We start from the raw sequence: 19,519 nt of genomic DNA on the forward strand, positions 1-19,519 counted from the left end.
TAGCCAGCTAGCTAACATAGCATCCCTCTGTTATAGCCAGCTAGCTAACATAGCATCCCTCTGTTGTAGCCAGCTAGCTAACATAGCATCCCTCTGTCGTAGCCAGCTAGCTAACATAGCATCCCTCTGTTATAGCCAGCTAGCTAACCTAGCATCCCTCTGTTATAGCCAGCTAGCTAACATAGCATCGCTCTGTTATAGCCAGCTAGCTAACATAGCATCACTCTGTTATAGCCAGCTAGCTAACAAAGCATTTCTCTGTTGTAGCCAGCTAGCTAACATAGCATCCCTCTGTTGTAGCCAGCTAGATAAGATAGCATCCCTCTGTTATAGCCAGCTAGCTAACATAGCATCCCTCTGTTGTAGCCAGCTAGCTAACATAGCATCCCTCTGTTATAGCCAGCTAGCTAACATAGCATCCCTCTGTTATAGCCAGCTAGCTAACATAGCATGGACAACAGGTCAGTTCATGCTGCAAGAGCTCTAATAGGTTGGAGGACATCCTTTGGAAGTTGTCATAATTACTGTGTAAGTCTGCGGAAGGGGGTGAGAACCATGAGCCTCCTATGTTTTGTATTGAAATCAATGTAGCCAGAGGAGGACGGAAGCTTGCTGTCCTCCGGCTACACCGCGGCGCTACCCTATAGAGTGCTGTCGAGGCTACTATTGTGTTTCAATAAATTATTTGGTGACGTGTTAATATTTATTATAGTTTAATCTAAAAGGAAAACTTTATAAATGTTTTAAAAAATGTATTTGTATGAAATTCCTCCCCTTCCTCTGCCAAGGAGCCTCCACTGAAAGGATATTTTTCATTTATAACTAAAGGATCTGAGTCATTTATAACTAAAGGATCTGTTGACTAAAATAATGTATAATTGTTTAATGATTCTTCATTGAATCGTTGGCTGTATATTTGATACAATCTGTGTGATTCTGTGATTGACATATAGAAGGCCTACATACTATTAGGAAACAACAGTATGTCATTGATGTTGTCCATCTGAATGCAACATTTAATCAAAACATCGTGACACAAGTCAATTTACTTCTGACATGCGCAACAGGGTGCATGGATGAGATGTTTTTCAGAGCAAGAAACAGATCAACATTTTTTTTCCGTATGATTTACTCACTTATCTCTCAATCAGTTTTCTCTAAACTTGATTTATGTTTAATGACGTGTTAAATGAACAAGCGATGGATCTTTTGAATGGAGGAGACTACAATCGGATTTATCTTATCGTTCACTGAGTCAGCGAAAATGAGGTGGGCTATTGGGTAGGGAGAGAGCGCAGAGGAGACGAACGGGGAGGTCCAGTCCTGAGTGAATAATGTGTTCTCCAAGAGGCATCAGCTTGTTCCCAAGTTTGGTGAGAACGATCGATCCTTCAGCAGAATCTCATCGAAACACATACTTTAATTGAGCTGTAGTTCATTACAAGATAAAGAAGTGCATCAACCAAAGGATACGCGCGGTTTATCCAGAATAGGTGCCCAAGTTGTACCTCTAGATATTTGGATAGAAGCTAGTACAGTATGACTTGTCGGCTTGACAGTGTTGGTGCTTATCTATAGCATAATACTGATCCGCGCGTTATCAATCAAGACCAGGTCGGCAAATATCTGAAGATCTTAAGATGATTATGAATAGCTCGGACATATTTTGTTATTACAAAGAAGTAAGTAATTTCACCAACAACTCGTCATGTGTGAACACGACTCAGTCCTCATCCAGCTTCATCGACTTGGCGACGTTTATGCACATATTCCCGTCCATATACGGCATCCTGTGTACTATAGGAGTGATCGCCAACGGTTTGGTGATTTACGCAGTGGCGACATGCAAGAAGAAGATGGTCTCGGACATCTACGTGCTGAACCTGGCCGTCGCAGATATGCTCTTCTTGCTGGTGATGCCTTTCAACATTCACCAGCTGGTCCGGGACAGACAGTGGGTGTTCGGGAACTTCATGTGCAAAGCTGTCGTGGTGGTGGATGTTAGCAACCAGTTCACTACCGTGGGGATTGTAACGGTGCTGTGTATTGACAGGTACGTCTCCACCTCTCCAAATTCAACAGGTGTCAGTTTGAACATGACAAAGCATCAATTAGGTCTCCCTCCTCTATTACTTTTATGTATTCAGGTAGATATAACCTGGTGTAGGATATGATTATAACATAGTTAGAACCTATAGGTAATTAAGAAGGAGACATTACTGTTACGCAGCCCAAGAGCAGGGATCTAGTGAGCGGATGGTCGGGACCGGAGCATTATTACAAATTCATGTGTAGACTGCAGATTGACCGCAAGAACTGCAAACACATATAACATTTGACCAAAACATCATAATTTTCAAACCTACAGTACCAGTCGAAAGTGTGAACACACCTACTCATTCCAGAGTTTTTCTTTATTTTTACTATTTTCTACATTATAGAATAATAGCGAAGACATCAAAACTATAAAATAACACATATGGAATCAAGTAGTAACCAAAGTGTTAAACAAATCAAAATATATTTTATATATTTTACCTGCAAAAAGAAAGGAGGACCAAAGCACTTTACATATAATTAATTAATTAGTTAATTTGTCCTTTATTTGTGTTCAAAATAAACAAAGTTCAAAAAATGTATCACCCTTTGCCTTGATGGCAGCTTTGCACACTCTTGAAATTGTCTTAACCAGCTTCACGAGGAATGCTTTTCCAGCAGCCTTGAAAGAATTCCCACATATGCTGAGCACTTGTTGGCTGCTTTTCCCAAACCATCTCAATTGGGTTGAGGCCGGGTGATTGTGGAGGCCAGGACATCTAATGCAGCACTCCATCACTCTCCTTGGTCAAATAGCCCATAAATCAAATCAAATCCAATTTTATTTGTCACATACCCATGGTTAGCAGATGTTAATGCGAGTGTAGCGAAATGCTTGTGCTTCTAGTTCCGACAATGCAAATAGCCCATACACAGCCTAGCGGTGTGTTTTAGGTGTAGTAACCAAAAAAGTGTTTAACAAATCAAAATATATTGCATTTTTTTGATTTTCTCAACCACCTTCATGAGGTAGTCACCTGGAATGCATTTCATTTCACACGTTTGCCTTGTTAAACGTTCATTTGTGGAATTCCTTTCCTTCTTTAATGCGTTTTAGCCAATCAGTTGTGTTGTGACAAGTTTGGGGTGCTATACAGAAGATAGACCTATTTGGTAAAAGACCAAGTCCATATTATGTCAAGAACAGCTCAGAGAAACGACAGTCCATCATTACTTTAAGATTTGAAGGTCAGTCAATGTGGAACATTTCAAGAACCTTGAACGTTTATTCGAGTGCAGTCGCAAAAGCCATTACTATGATGAAACTGGCTCTAATGAGGACCGCCACAGGAAAGGAAGACCCATAGTTACCTTCGCTGCAGAGGATAAGTTGATTAAAGTTAACTGCACCTCAGATTGCAGTCCAAATAAATGCTTCACAGATTTCAAGTAACAGACACATCTTAACATGTTCAGAGGAGACTGCATGAATCAGGCCTTTATGATCAAATTGCTGCAAAGAAACCACTGATGGAGTTAGGATGCTTAGCTGCTGACACTGCCTGTGATTTATTTAGAATTCAAGGCACACTTTACCAGCATGGCTACTACATCATTCTGCAGCGATACACCATCCCATCTGGTTTTGGGCTTAGTTGGACTATCATTTGGTTTTCAACAGGACAATGACCCAAAACACACATCCAGGCTGTGTATGGGCTATTTGACCAAGGAGGAGAGTGATGGAGTGCTGCGTCAGATGACCTGGTAATCCACAATCACCCGACCTCAACACGTTTGAGATGGTTTGACATGAGTTGGACGGCAGAGTGAAGGAAAAGCAGCCAAGAAGTGCTCAGCATATGTGGGAACTACTTCAAGTCTGTTGGAAAAGCATTCCTCATGAAGCTGGTTGTGAGAATGCCAAGAGTGTTCAAAGCTGTCATCAAGGCAAAGGGTGGTTACATTGAAGAATCTAAAATATAAAATATATTTTGATTTGTTTAAAACGTATTTGTTTACTACATCATTCCAAATGTGTTATTTCATAGTTTTTATGTTTTCACTATTATTCTATATTCAGCAACAAAAGAAATGTCCCTTTTTCAGGACCCAGTCTTTCAAAGATAATTCTTACAGTCGTTAAGACACTAACCGCTTACAGGCAGTATGCAATTAAAGTCCCAGTTATGAAAACTTAGGACACTAAAGAGGCCTTTGTACTGACTCTGAAAAACACCAAAAGAAAGATGCCCAGGGTCCCTGCTCATCTGCGTAAACATGCCTTAGGCATGCAGCAAGGAGGCATGAGGACTGCAGATGTGGATAGGGCAAAAAATTGCAACGTCCGTACTGTGAGACACCTAAGACAGCGCTACAGGGAGACAGGCCGGACAGCTGATTGTCCTCGTAGTGGCAGACCACGTGTAACAACACCTGCAGAGGATCGGTACATCCGAACATCACACCTGCAGGACAGGTACAGGATGGTAACCACAACTGCCCGAGTTACACCAGGAACACACAATCCCTCCATCAGCGCTCAGACTGTCAGCAATAGGCTGAGAGAGGCTGGACTGAGGGCTTGTAGGCCTGTTGTAAAGGCAGGTCCTCACCAGACATCACCGGCAACAACGTTGCCTATGGGCACAAACCCACCGTCGCTGGACCAGACAGGACTGGCAAAAAGTGCTCTTCACTGACGAGTCGCGGTTTTGTCTCACCAGAGATGACGGTCAGATTTGCATTTATCGTCGAAGGAATGAGCATTACACCGAGGCCTGTACTGTAGTGGGATCAATTTAGAGGTGGAGGGTCCGTCATGGTGTGGTGCAGTGTGTCACAGCATCATCGGACTGAGCTTGTTGTCATTGCAGGCAATCTCAACGCTATGCGTTACGGGGAAGACATCCTCCTCTCTCATGTGGTACCCTTCCTGCAGGCTCATCCTGACATGACCCTCCAGCATTACAATGCCAACAGCCATAATGCTCGTTCTGTGCGTGATTTCCTGCAAGACAGGAATGTCAGTGTTCTGCCGTGGCCAGCGAAGAGCCCGGATCTCAATCCCATTGACCACGTCTGGGACCTGTTGGATCGGCAGGCGAGGGCTAGAGCCATTCCGCCCAGAAATGTCTGGGAACTTGCAGGTGCCATGGTGGAAGAGCGGGGTAACATCTCACAGCAAAAACTGGCATATCTGGTGCAGTCCATGAGGAGGAGATGCACTGCAGTACTTAATGCAGCTGGTGGCCACACCAGATACTGACTTACTTTAGGTTTTCACCCCCCCCTTTGTTCAGGGACACATTATTCAATTTATGTTAGTCTCATGGCTGTCGGAACTTGTTCAGTTTATGTCTCAGTTGTTATCTTGTTATGTTCATACAAATATTTACACTTGTTTTAAGTTTGCTAAAAATAAACAAAGTTGACAGTGAGAGGACGTTTCTTTTTTTGTTGCTGAGTTTACAATGTAGAAAATAGAGAAAAACCCTTGAATGATTAGGTCCACTTTTTAACTTTTTACTGGTACTGTGTATACAGTGCATTCTGAAGGCATTCAGAAACCTGAAAGTATTCAAAGACCTGAAAGTATTCAGAGACCTGAAGGTATTCCAGATCCCTTTCTCCACATGTTGTTACCTGGATTATATTTGTACGTTTTCCATTAATATTAGACATCACGCAACAGTTATTGACAAATAGACACGCACCACCACCTCTCGTCTTACCAGACTTAGCTTCTCTGTCCTGACAAAAAATCCCTCCATCTCTATATCATCCTTGTCTTCATTCAGCCACGACTAGGTGAAACATAAGATATTCCAGGTTTTAATGTCCCGTTGGTAGGATAATCATTCATTTTATTTTTTCCAATGATTGCACATTGGCCAATAGAACGGATGGCAGTGGGGGTTTACTCACTCGCCTACAAATTCTCAGAAGCAGCCTGACCTCTGTCCCCTTTTTCTCCGTCTTTCTTCACGCAAATTACGGGAATTTGGGCCCGTTCCCGAGAAAGCAGGTTATCCTTCGCGTCGAACACGTTAAAGAAAAATAGAAAAAACGGAACATTTTCAGCTGGATCTTCACAACTAGCTAACTAGCTAACCGCAACCCCGGATGATTACTCCTGGCTAGCGTTTCCACCCACTTAGCTTGAAGCTAGCCCAGCCAGAGCTCCTGTGCTACCACCGAAGCATACTCCTGGGCTACAATATCTGGACCCACGACCGGTCTATCGATGTCACCGCATGAAGAGGCATAAACAGACTCACCCCATTGCGACGCCCCCCAAAGGCTAACTTTCTAGCCCTTGCTATCTCCTTGCTTGCTAATTCGGCCTGCTAACTGCTAGCTTGTTTAGCCCCGGTCCGCTAACTGCTACTTTGTTTAGCCCCGGCCTACTAACTGTTAGCTTGTTAGCACAGGCCTGCTAACCGTCTGAATCGCCGCGTCCCAAACACTCACTGGACCCATATTTACTTCCAATCTCTTTTCGATTTTTAATTTGTTTATACCTTCCGGTAACCTGCCTCACCCAATGTGATACGGAACCGCTATTATTTTAAATTTTTAGACACACTCAAGAACCTCCAGAAGCTAACCAGCTAACTAGCTACAAGCTATTTAGTCATTGTTAGCCACTGCTAGCGGCTTTTACCTTCTGCACAGCCAGACAGTTTTTGTAAAACTTTTTTTTTTTTTTTTACCTGGATAATACTCGCCAGTCCAGCTTCCCTGCCCCATCCACCACTGCCCCCTGGACACTGATCACTTGGCTACATAGCTGATGCATGCTGGACTGTCCATTAATCACGGTACTCCATTCTGCTTGTTTATGTTTTGTCTGTCGGCCCCAGCCGTACTCAGGCTCTGTGTGTAGTTAATTCGACCCTCCCTGCCTAGTCAATGCCATTTTACCTGCTGTTGTTGTGCTAGCTGATTAGCTGCTGTTGTCTCACCTACTGTTTTAGCTACTGTTTTAGCTAGCTCTCCCAATTCAACACCTGTGATTACTGTATGCCTCGCTGTATGTCGCTCTCAAATGTCAATATGCCTTGTATATTGTTGTTCAGGTTAGTTATCATTGTTTTAGTTTACAATGGAGCCCCTAGTTCCACTCTTCATACCCCTGATACCTCCTTTGTCCCACCTCCCACACATGCGGTGACCTCACCCATTACAACCAGCATGTCCAGAGATACAACCTCTCTCATCATCACCCAGTGCCTGGGCTTACCTCCGCTGTACTCGCACCCCACCATACCCCTGTCTGCGCATTATGCCCTGAATATATTCTACCATGCCCAGAAATCTGCTCCTTTTATTCTCTGTCCCCAACGCTCTAGGCGACCAGTTTTGATAGCCTTTAGCCGCACCCTCATTCTACTCCTCCTCTGTTCCGCGGAGGTAAACCCAGGCCCTGCATGTCCCAAGGCACCCTCATTTGTTGACTTCTGTGATCGAAAAAGCCTTGGTTTCATGCATGTCAACATCAGAAGCCTCCTCCCTAAGTTTGTTTTACTCACTGCTTTAGCACACTCTGCTAACCGTGATGTCCTTGCCGTGTCTGAATCCTGGCTCAGGAAGGCCACCAAAAATTCTGAGATTTCCATACCCAACTATAACATTTTCCATCAAGATAGAACTGCCAAAGGGGGAGGAGTTGCAGTTTACTGCAGAGATAGCCTGCAAAGTAATGTCATACTTTCCAGGTCCATACCCAAACAGTTCGAACTACTAATTTTGAAAATTACTCTCTCCAGAAATAAGTCTCTCACTGTTGCCGCCTGCTACCGACCCCCCTCAGCTCCCAGCTGTGCCCTGGACACCATTTGTGAATTTATCGCCCCCCATCTAGCTTCAGAGTTTGTTCTGTTGGATGACCTAAACTGGGATATGCTTAACACCTCGGCAGTCCTACAATCTAAGCTAGATGCCCTCAATCTCACACAAATCATCAAGGAACCCACCAGGTACAACCCTAAATCAGTAAACAAGAGCACCCTCATAGATGTCATCCTGACCAACTGGCCCTCCAAATACACCTCCGCTGTCTTCAACCAGGATCTCAGCGATCACTGCCTCATTGCCTGTATCCGCTACGGAGCCGCAGTCAAACGACCACCCCTCATCACTGTCAAACGCCCCCTAAAACATTTCTGTGAGCAGGACTTTCTAATCGACCTGGCCCGGGTATCCTGGAAGGACATTGACCTCATCCCGTCAGTTGAGGATGCCTGGTCATTCTTTAAAAGTAACTTCCTCACCATTTTAGATAAGCATGCTCCGTTCAAAAAATGCAGAACTAAGAACAGATAGATCCCTTGGTTCACTCCAGACCTGACTGCCCTCGACCAGCACAAAAATATCCTGTGGCGGACTGCAATAGCATCGAATAGTCCCCGCGATATGCAACTGTTCAGGGAAGTCAGGAACCAATACAGTCAGTCAGGAAAGCTAAGGCCAGCTTCTTCAGGCAGAAGTTTGCATCCTGTAGCTCCAACTCCAAAAAGTTCTGGGACACTGTGAAGTCCATGGAGAACAAGACCACCTCCTCCCAGCTGCCCACTGCACTGAGGCTAGGTAACACGGTCACCACCGATAAATCCATGATTATCGAAAACTTCAACAAGCATTTCTCAACAGCTGGCCATGCCTTCCGCCTGGCTACTCCAACCTCGGCCAACAGCTCCTCCCTCCCGGCAGCTCCTCGCCCAAGCCTCTCCAGGTTTTCCTTTACCCAAATCCAGATAGCAGATGTTCTGAAAGAGCTGCAAAACCTGGACCCGTACAAATCAGCTGGGGTTGACAATCTGGACCCCCTATTTCTGAAACTATCCGCCGCCATTTTCGCAACCCCTATTACCAGCCTGTTCAACCTCATATCGCTGAGATCCCCAAGGATTGAAAAGCTGCCGCAGTCATCCCCTTTCAAAGGGGGAGACACCCTGGACCCAAACTGTTACAGACCTATATCCATCCTGCCCTGCCTATCTAAGGTCTTCGAAAGTCAAGTCAACAAACAGGTCACTGACCATCTCGAATCCTACCTTCCCGCTGTGCAATCTGGCTTCCGAGCCGGTCACGGGTGCACCTCAGCCACACTCAAGGTACTAAACAATATCATAACCGCCATCGATAAAAGACAGTACTGTGCAGCCGTCTTCATCGACCTTGCCAAGGCTTTCGACTCTGTCAATCACCATATTCTCATCGGCAGACTCAGTAGCCTCGGTTTTTCGGATGACTGCCTTGCCTGGTTCACCAATTACTTTGCAGACAGAGTTCAGTGTGTCAAATCGGAGGGCATGCTGTCCGGTCCTCTGGCAGTCTCTATGGGGGTGCCACAGGGTTCAATTCTCGGGCCGACTCTTTTCTCTGTGTATATCAATGATGTTGCTCTTGCTGCGGGCGATTCCCTGATCCACCTCTACGCAGACGACACCGTTCTATATACTTTCGGCCCGTCATTGGACACTGTGCTATCTAACCTCCAAACAAGCTTCAATGCCATACAACACTCCTTCCGTGGCCTCCAACTGCTCTTAAACGCTAGTAAAACCAAATGCATGTTTTTCAACCGATCGCTGCCTGCACCCGCATGCCCGACTAGCATCACCACCCTGGATGGTTCCGACCTTGAATATGTGGACATCTATAAGTACCTAGGTGTCTGGCTAGACTGCAAACTCTCCTTCCAGACTCATATCAAACATCTCCAATCAAAAATCAAATCAAGAGTCGGCTTTCTATTCCGCAACAAAGCCTCCTTCACTCACGCCGCCAAGCTTACCCTAGTAAAACTGACTATCCTACCAATCCTCGACTTCGGCGATGTCATCTACAAAATGGCTTCCAACACTCTACTCAGCAAACTGGATGCAGTATATCACAGTGCCATCCGTTTTGTCACTAAAGCACCTTATACCACCCACCACTGCGACTTGTATGCTCTAGTCGGCTGGCCCTCGCTACATATTCGTCGCCAGACCCACTGGCTCCAGGTCATCTACAAGTCCATGCTAGGTAAAGCTCCGCCTTATCTCAGTTCACTGGTCACGATGGCAACACCCATCCGTAGCACGCGCTCCAGCAGGTGTATCTCACTGATCATCCCTAAAGCCAACACCTCATTTGGCCGCCTTTCGTTCCAGTACTCTGCTGCCTGTGACTGGAACGAATTGCAAAAATTGCTGAAGTTGGAGACTTTTATCTCCCTCACCAACTTCAAACATCTGCTCTCTGAGCAGCTAACTGATCGCTGCAGCTGTACATAGTCTATTGGTAAATAGCCCACCCATTTTCACCTACCTCATCCCCATACTGTTTTTATTTATTTACTTTTCTGCTCTTTTGCACACCAATATCTCTACCTGTACATGACCATCTGATCATTTATCACTCCAGTGTTAATCTGCAAAATTGTAACTATTCGTCTACCTCCTCATGCCTTTTGCACACATTGTATATAGACTCCCCCTTTGTTTTCTACTGTGTTATTGACTTGTTAATTGTTTATTCCATGTGTAACTCTGTGTTGTCTGCTCACACTGCTATGCTTTATCTTGGCCAGGTCGCAGTTGTAAATGAGAACTTGTTCTCAACTAGCCTACATGGTTAAATAAAGGTGAAATAAATAAAATAAATACAAATATCTCTATGGTAATGAAGACATCTCTACAGTAATATCTCCTTGGTCCATATGAAGACATCTCTACAGTAATATCTCCATGGTAATGAAGACATATCTACAGTAATATCTCTATGGTCCGTATGAAGACATCTCTACAGTAATAACTCTATGGTCCGTATGAAGACATCTCTACAGTAATAACTCTATGGTAATGAAGACATCGCTACAGTAATATCTCTGTGGTCATATGTAGACATCTCTACGGTATTATCTCTGTGGTCATATGCAGACATCTCTACAGTAATATCTCCATGGTAATGAAGACATCTCTACGGTAATATCTCCATCCCTTGGCCTGCCTTGGATGTATTCAGTATCATGAGAGATTTAACCAGTGCAGAGCAAATTCTTCCTCTTTAGTTCTTTGATGTCACATGGCTGTAGGGTTATGTTCCTTCGTTCATAGACATATGACACATGCTGGTTAAGTACGGCAGCATAGTACAGCAGATGGCTATAGACTTAACTTTGATTTGGTTTAACATCAGCAGTAAAAAAAAATCAACAATCTGTATCTCTGATCGTTTATTTTATGATTCAACGCATCCCAAATGTACCCTTTTTTTCATATGTAGTGCACTACGTTTGACAAGGGCTCATAGGACTCTGGTAAAATATGGTGCACTATTTAGGGAATAGGGTGCTATTTGGGACGTAACCGTGGTGATTTCGTCTAACTTTATTTTACGTGTTCATGACAGCTTGTACAGTGGGGCAAAAAAGTATTTAGTCAGCCACCAATTGTGCAAGTTCTCCCACTTAAAAAGATGAGAGAGGCCTGTAATTTTCATCATAGGTACACTTCAATTATGACAGACAAAATGAGGAAAAACATTTCAGAAAATCACATTGTAGGATTTTCAATGAATTAATTTGCAAATTATGGTGGAAAATAAGTATTTTCCCACTGTATGTGACTTTTTCAGCTCCCAGATCAATTATTCATAAAATGTTACTATATTATAATAGTATACGGTATGCCACTTTGCAGATGTTTTCATCCAAAGCGATCTATAGTACAGTGAGTGCATTCATTCATTTAGTATGTGTATGTGATCCTGGAAGGAATTGAACCCCATGACCTTGGGCATATGCCAGTGTCATGGGATGCATTCCAAATGTCACCCTATTCCCTTAATAGTACACTACTATTGACCAGGGCAGATACTGCCCTACCAAGAAAAAAGAAAAAAAGGCAGTATCTGCTCATAGCGTGGAATTGAGAAAAATGGCTTTTATTTACCTTGGTTTTCACAGCAACTTTATACAGTTACTGCTAAACATGACCTCCATTTTCTCCTGAACACAACACAATAGAGGCGGGATACTTGTCCACGTGATTAAGCATGTATTGATTGTAGCAAAAAAAAGGATATTAACTCATTTTCGACCAAATGAGCAGTTACTCATCATCATATGTTTTGCTTGATAGGGCAGTATAGGGCAGTACTCTGTTGAAAAATGCACTATATGTAGAATAAGAGTACTTTTAGAACGAAGCCAATGCTCTTACCTTACTGATTCACTCATGACATTATTAGATTTATTTAATGTAACATCATGATTAGAGTCCTGATTGCTCTCAGGAAGAGGAGAAAAACAAACTGTATGAATAGGCAGTATTCAAACACAAAGTCCTTCTATTCCAGGTTAACTAATTACCGTTGGCTTTTCTTGGGATGACAAGTACAATTTATTTATGGTGTTTGTCCTGTCTGTGTATTCACATGACATTCACATGCCTCTGTCTGGACTAGACTGGACTGGGTAAAAAGTGATGGTTGTTACTGAAGAAAACAAAAAGACAAACTCCTCACGGTGGAGTCTCCTGAAAGATCGGTGTAGAGATATTTGTGCTATTTTGGGAGACACTGTCTCTCTGTCTCCATCCCTTCTACTCTAGACTTTCATCGTTCATGGAGCGGCAGCACTATCACTTGTTTTGACTTTTGATTTTGTTCCAAATCTCTGTTCTGTCGTTACACGTTCAGATATCGCAGACACATCGTACTAAGAATGGAACATCACATTATCACACTTGGGTTTCAATGAACACTATGGCAAACACCAAAAGAAATCTCACTCAGTATCACATTGTGCATAAACACGCACACACACGCACGCCAAACACATGACCACCCATAATATGTACATCTGTCTGCACATAGACATGAACTTGAGTACATCTACATCTTTTTACAACACAGTCAAATCCCTGAAATCAATCATCGGTTTTCTATAATCTGTTTCTCTTCACAACACAGTCACATGCCTGAATGCAGTAATGTTTTCCTAACCTTAGAATAAGGGGAAGTGTGACCTCCCGAGTGACGCAGCGGTCTAAGGCACTGCATCGCAAATCCACTACAAATCCAGGTTCAATCCCGGCTGTGTCGCAGCCGGCCGTGACCGGGAGACCCATGAGGTGGCACACAATTGTCCCAGTGTCGTCCGGGTTAGGGGAGGGTTGTCCTTGTGATGTCCTTGTTCCATCACACTCTTGCGATTCCTTGTGGTGGCCGGGTACATGAACGCTGCCTTTGGGCGTACAGTGGTTCCTCTGACATATTGGTGCGGCTGACTTCCGGGTTAAGCGGACAGTGTGTCAAGAGGCAGTGTCCCTGACGTGTCTTGAACATGCTAGATGGTCATAGTGTACACTCACCTGTCCTCTCCAACCAACCTCCATATTGTCCTTTACTGTCTGCAGTAATTAGACCATACCATACGTCTGGGGGGTGCTCAGAAATGTATGGCTGTAAATTGTTTCCCTATGAATAAATTGTTTCCCCTCAAGTGTAACTTTTGCAGCATGCTTAGGGTCATTCTCCTGCTGGAAGGTGAACCTCCGTCCCAGTCTTAAATCTCTGGAAGACTGAAACACCATGCTTCACTGTGGGGATGGTGTTCTCGGGTGGTGAGAGGTGTTGGTTTTGCGCCAGACATAGCATATTCCTTGATGACCAAAAAGCTCAATATTAGTCTCATCTGACCAGAGTACCTTCTTCCATATATTTGGGGCGTCTCCCACGTGCCTTTTGGTGAACACCAAACGTATTTGCTTATTTTTTTCTTTAAACAATGGCTTTTTTTCTGGCCACTCTTCTGTAAAGCCCAGCTCTGTGGAGTGTATGGCTTAAAGTGGTCCTATGGACAGATACTCCAATCTCCACTGTGGAGCTTTGCAGCTACTTCAGGGTTATCTTTGGTCTCTTTGTTGCCTCTCTGATTAATACCCTCCTTGCCTGGTCTGTGAGATTTGGTGGGCGGCCCTCTCTTGGCAGGTTTATTGTGGGGCCATATTTTTTTCTATTTTTTAATAATGGATTTAATGGTGCTCCGTGGGATGTTCAAAGTTTCTGATATTTTTTTATAACCCAAAAACTTTGTCCCTGACCTGTTTGGAGAGCTCCTTGGGCTTCATGGTGCACCTTGCTTGCTGAGATACTGAGATCATGTGACACTTAAATAAAGTCCACCTGTGTACAATCTAACTAATTATGTGACTTCTGAAGGTAATTGGTTGCACCAGATCTTATTTAGGGGCTTTACAGCAGAGGGGGTGAATACATATGCACACACCACTTTTCCATTTTTTTTTTACATTTTTGAAGCAAGTAATTTTTTGCATTTCACTTCACGAATTTGGACTATTTTGGTGTATGTCTATTAATATGAAATCCAAATAAAAATCCATTTAAATTACAGGTTGTAATGCAAGAAAATAGGAAAACCGCGAAGGGGAATGAATACTTTTACAAGGCACTGTAGTACATTACTTTTGGTCAAAGTAGTGCACTGTGAAAGGAATGGGCTCTGGTCAAAATGAGTACACTATATAGGGAACGGGGTGCAATTGGGGCACAACCCAGGTACATAACCTAACCCCTGGTCCCTAACTGATGTGTCTCTTTGTTTCTAGATACATTGCCATCGTCCACCCCACCTCAGAGAAGCGGACCATCCAGTGGACCATCATCATCAACATCCTGGTGTGGGTTGGCAGCTTCCTGCTGACCGTGCCCGTCATGATCTACGCCATGGTGGTGAGGAAGAGCGACCTGGAGATATGCATGATGTTTCTGGACGGGCCTGAGGACATGTACTGGTACACTCTCTACCAGTCCATCCTGGGCTTCATCTTCCCTCTCATCATCATCTCCACCTTCTACTCCCTCACCCTTTACCACGTCTTCAGATCCATCCGCCGAGTCAAGCGTAAACAGTCTGTCTGGGCGAAGCGCGCCACCAAGACCGTGGTGATGGTCATTGCTCTCTTCCTGGTGTGCTGGAGCCCATATCACGTGATCCAGGTGATTAACTTGAGCAACAACAGGCCAACCAACACCTTTGTGTATGTCTACAACATCACGATCTGTCTGAGTTACTCCCACAGCTGCATCAACCCTCTGATGCTGCTCATCTTCGCTCAGAACTACCGCGAACGTCTCTGTCACAGGAAGGATTTGAGGAGTTCGCAGCAGAACTCCTCCAAAACCACTGTGATCAAGACAGATGGCTCCAGCGTGTCCACCGACCCAAACTACCGCTGCACAGTCATCTAATAGTACAGATATTGCCACTCCTATACTGTGTGTGTGTGTGTGAATAGGTGGGCTGTCGTTTTGTCCCAAAAAGACAACCAAAAGTCAGCTGTTTCCGTTCTGCTATCTTCTACGAACTTTAGGGTTCATGAATTACTTGAAGCCAAAGTAGATGAAAAACAGTTATCTTTCCAGGGGACAGAAGTGGCATTATGTTAGTGGATGGATGATGGATTTCCCCATCGGACTGCAACAGCTCCACCATCACTATCATTCTTCTGATACAAATGTCAACTGATCAAAATGTCATTGTCTCAATCATTATCTTAGGACAGCCTCTCTCTCTCTCTCTCCCCCTCTCTAACTCTCTCTCTCTCTCTCTCTCTCTCTCTCTCCCCCTCTCTCTCCTCTCTTTACCCCTCCTCTCTCCCTTTCTCTCTCCCCCTCTCTCTCTCTCTCTCTCTCTCTCCTCTCTCTCTCTCTCTCTTCTCTCCCTCTCTCTTTCTCTCCCTCTCTCTCTCTCCCCTTTCCCTTTCTCCCTCCCCCTCTCTCTCTCTCTCTCTCTCTGACACGCACCCAGGGATGGAATTTAAGGATTGTTTTACTAGCCCGGTCTGAAAATACTAGCCTCAGGCTACTGGGCTAGCATAATGTCCATCCCTGCACATGCTTAATGACCACCACTCCCCACAAGAATTATACTACGGTATAAATATTGTAGTATTCACTTCAGTGTTTTTGCAGACTTTTGTGGAAACACTACAGTGTATACTGTAGTATACTGTAGTATTTGCTGTAGTATACTGTAGTATTTGCTGTAGTATACCTCAGTATTTGCTGTAGTATACTGTAGTCTTCACAGTTAACTAATGTATGAATACTGTAGTATATACTATCGTAATTAATGTAGTGTTTTTGCAGACTGTAGTATACTGTTGTCATTGTGGGAGGGAGCAAAAAGACAGTTCAACAGGGTGTTTTGAATTTAACCAGGCAAGTCAGTTAAGAACAAATTCTTATTTACAATGACGGCCCTACCACGTCCAAACCCGGACGAGTACTGAGATGCAGTGCCTTAGACTGCTGCGTCGCTCAGAAGCCCTCTCGGTTCACTGCCTCACACCAGGGAGATTGCAGAATTCTTGTTCGTCACACATACTGACGTCTATGTTTTTTTTTCTTCAAGAACTATCGGGACTCTTGTTAAGTGAGGAGATGGAAGATGAATTGATGAGAGCTGGAATTTTGTATTGATTTGAGACCAGGAAATAGCGGTAGAAGTAAATAATAAAAGTATATTGAATGAATATAGCCCTTGTAACATAACATATTATGAGGAACTGTCCTATACACACCATTTTATTTAACCTTTATTTAACCTTTATTTAACTAGGCAAGATAGTTAAGAACAAATTCTTATTTACAATGGTGGCCTACCGGGGAACAGTGGGTTAAACTGCCTCGTTCAGGGGCATAAAGACAGATTTTTACGTTGTCAGGTCGGGGATTCAATTCAATCCAGCAATTTTTTGGTTACAAACGTTCTAACCACTAGGCAGACCTGCCGACCCCAACTACTCAAATAACATGCACTACTTAAAACACACGTTAACTTGTTCCTATTCACAGCTTGTGTTTGTTTTCTCACTCTACCTGACACTCTAGTGTTAGCCTGTACCCTGTGCATTCAGATGACTGTTACATTGTATTAAAACCTTCTTATTATGGTCATTTACTAATTGTCCGATATCATCTCTGTAACGTATACAATATGACGCACTATTTTTATTTTAATGTTTAAAATAATTAATTAATAATTAATTAATTTAATTTTTTTTTACTTGCAAAAACAAGTACATTTATTTGGTTTTTACCAAATAACAGCATAATTTATGTATGAATGACACATTTTGAGATATTGACATGATAAAGTTAATTACAAAGGTGTGGTTCGTAGTTAAAACAAGTCGTCATGGTTATCTGGTATAGGACATAAATCCACTATATGTAAATACTGCAGTTTTACACTTTATTAGATGTTTTACTTCCTGCTTATATTGTGTTGTTCTGCAATGTATTATACTACATATACTTTGAATATACTAATTGTCCATATATGGTATTTCAGACGAGTTTTACATGAATACAATAAACCACATCTTGTTGTTCTTATTGTTCAGTGTAATGTATGTACTAAACTGAAAATAAATATCAACGTAACATGTAAAGTGTTGGTCCCATGTTTCATGAGCTGAAATAAAAGTTCCCTGAAATGTTCCATATTTGCACAAAAAGTGTATTTCTCTCAATTTCTTTGTGCACAAATGTGTTTACATCCTTGTTAGTGAGCATTTCTCTTTCACCAAGATAATCCATCCACCCGACAGGTGTGGCTTATCAAGAAGCTGATTAAACAGCATGATCATTACACAGGTGCACCTTGGGACAATAAAAGGCCACTATAAAATATGCAGTTTTGTCACACAACACAATGCCACGTATGTATAGAATTTTGAGGAACCGCCTCCAACTTGTTTTAGAGAACTTGGAAGTACATCCAACCGGCCTCACTACCGCAGACCACACCAGCCCATGACCTCCACATCCAGCTTCTTCACCTGCGTCTGAGACCAGCCACCTGGAGAGATGATGAAACTGTGGGTGTTTACACAACCAAATCATTTTTGCACAAACCGTCAGACATCTCAGGGAAGCTCATCTGCATGCTCATCGTCCTCACCTCTTTCGTCTTGGCCTGACTGCAGTTTGGCGTCGTAACCGACTTCAGTGGGCAAATGCATTTTTTTAAATGCTCGACTTCGATGGCCACTTGAACACTGGAGAAGTGTGCTGTTCACGGATGAATACCGAATTCAACTGTACCGGGCAGATGGAAGACAGCATGTATGGTGTAGTGGTGGCTGAGCGGTTTGCCTATCTCAACATTGTGAACAGCCCCATAATGGCAGTGGGGCTATGGTAAGGGCAGTCATAAGCAATGGACAATTTGAATGGACAGAGACACTGTGACAAGATCCTGAGGCCCATTTTCATCCATTCATCATCATCTCATCATTGTCCCAGTTCTTCCATGGCTGCATACCCACCAGACATGTCACCCATTGAGCATGTTCGGGATGCTCTGGATCGACTTGTACAACAGTGTGTACAAGTTCCCGCCAATATCCAGCAACTTTGAACAGCCATTGAAGAGGAGTGGGACAACATTCCACAGGCCACAATCAACAGCCTGATCAACTCTTTGCGAAGGAGATGTGTGGTCACACCAGGTACTGACTGGTTTTCTGATCCATAGATTAGGACCTAATGAATTTATTTCAATTGACAGATTTCATTTATATGAACTGTAAATATTTACTCAATAAACTGAAGTGAAAAATATTTAATAAAAAAAGGTACATGATAAAATAAAATAACAAGACTATATACAGGGGGGTACCGTACGGAGGCAATGTGGAGGCTATATACAGGGGGTACCGGTACAGAGTCAATGTGGAGGCTATATACAGGGTGTACCGGTACAGAGTCAATGTGGAGGCTATATACATGGGGTACCGTATGGAGGCAATGTGGAGGCTATATACAGGGGTACCGGTACAGAGTCAATGTGGAGGCTATATACAGGGGTACGGAGGCAATGGTACAGAGTCAATGTGGAGGTTAAATACAGGGGGTACCAGTACAGAGTCAATGTGGAGGCTATATACAGGGGGTACCGGTACAGAGTCAATGTGGAGGCTATATACAGGGGGTACAGGTACAGAGTCAATGTGGAGGTTATATACAGGGGGTACAGTACGGAGGCAATGTGGAGGCTATATACAGGGGTACCGGTACAGAGTCAATGTGGAGGTTATATACAGGGGGTACCGTACGGAGGCAATGTGGAGGCTATATAAAGGGGGTATCGGTACAGAGTCAATGTGGAGGCTATATACAGGGGTACCGGTACAGAGTCAATGTGGAGGCTATATACAGGGGTACTGGTACAGAGTCAAAGTGGGGGGCTATATACAGGGTATTACGGTACAGAGTCAATGTGGAGGCTATATACAGGGGTACAGGTACAGAGTCAATGTGGAGGTTATATACAGGGGGTACAGTACGGAGGCAATGTGGAGGCTATATAAAGGGGTATCGGTACAGAGTCAATGTGGAGGCTATATACAGGGGTACCGGTACAGAGTCAATGTCGAGGCTATATACAGGGGTACTT

General features: G+C 43.5%; 1 protein-coding gene across 1 annotated transcript; it reads left to right on the top strand.

Moving 5' to 3' along the window:
* Nucleotides 1–1,106: 1,106 nt before the first annotated feature.
* LOC112238891 (melanin-concentrating hormone receptor 2-like) lies at nucleotides 1,107–15,686 on the top strand. Its single transcript, XM_024407424.2, has 2 exons — nucleotides 1,107–2,053; nucleotides 14,661–15,686. Exons 1-2 carry the CDS (start codon nucleotides 1,641–1,643, stop codon nucleotides 15,301–15,303), a joined length of 1,056 nt encoding a protein of 351 aa, XP_024263192.1. The 5' UTR covers nucleotides 1,107–1,640; the 3' UTR covers nucleotides 15,304–15,686.
* Nucleotides 15,687–19,519: the final 3,833 nt, after the last annotated feature.

This window comes from Oncorhynchus tshawytscha, linkage group LG21 (genome assembly GCF_018296145.1).
Source record: "Oncorhynchus tshawytscha isolate Ot180627B linkage group LG21, Otsh_v2.0, whole genome shotgun sequence".
NCBI lineage: Eukaryota > Metazoa > Chordata > Actinopteri > Salmoniformes > Salmonidae > Oncorhynchus > Oncorhynchus tshawytscha.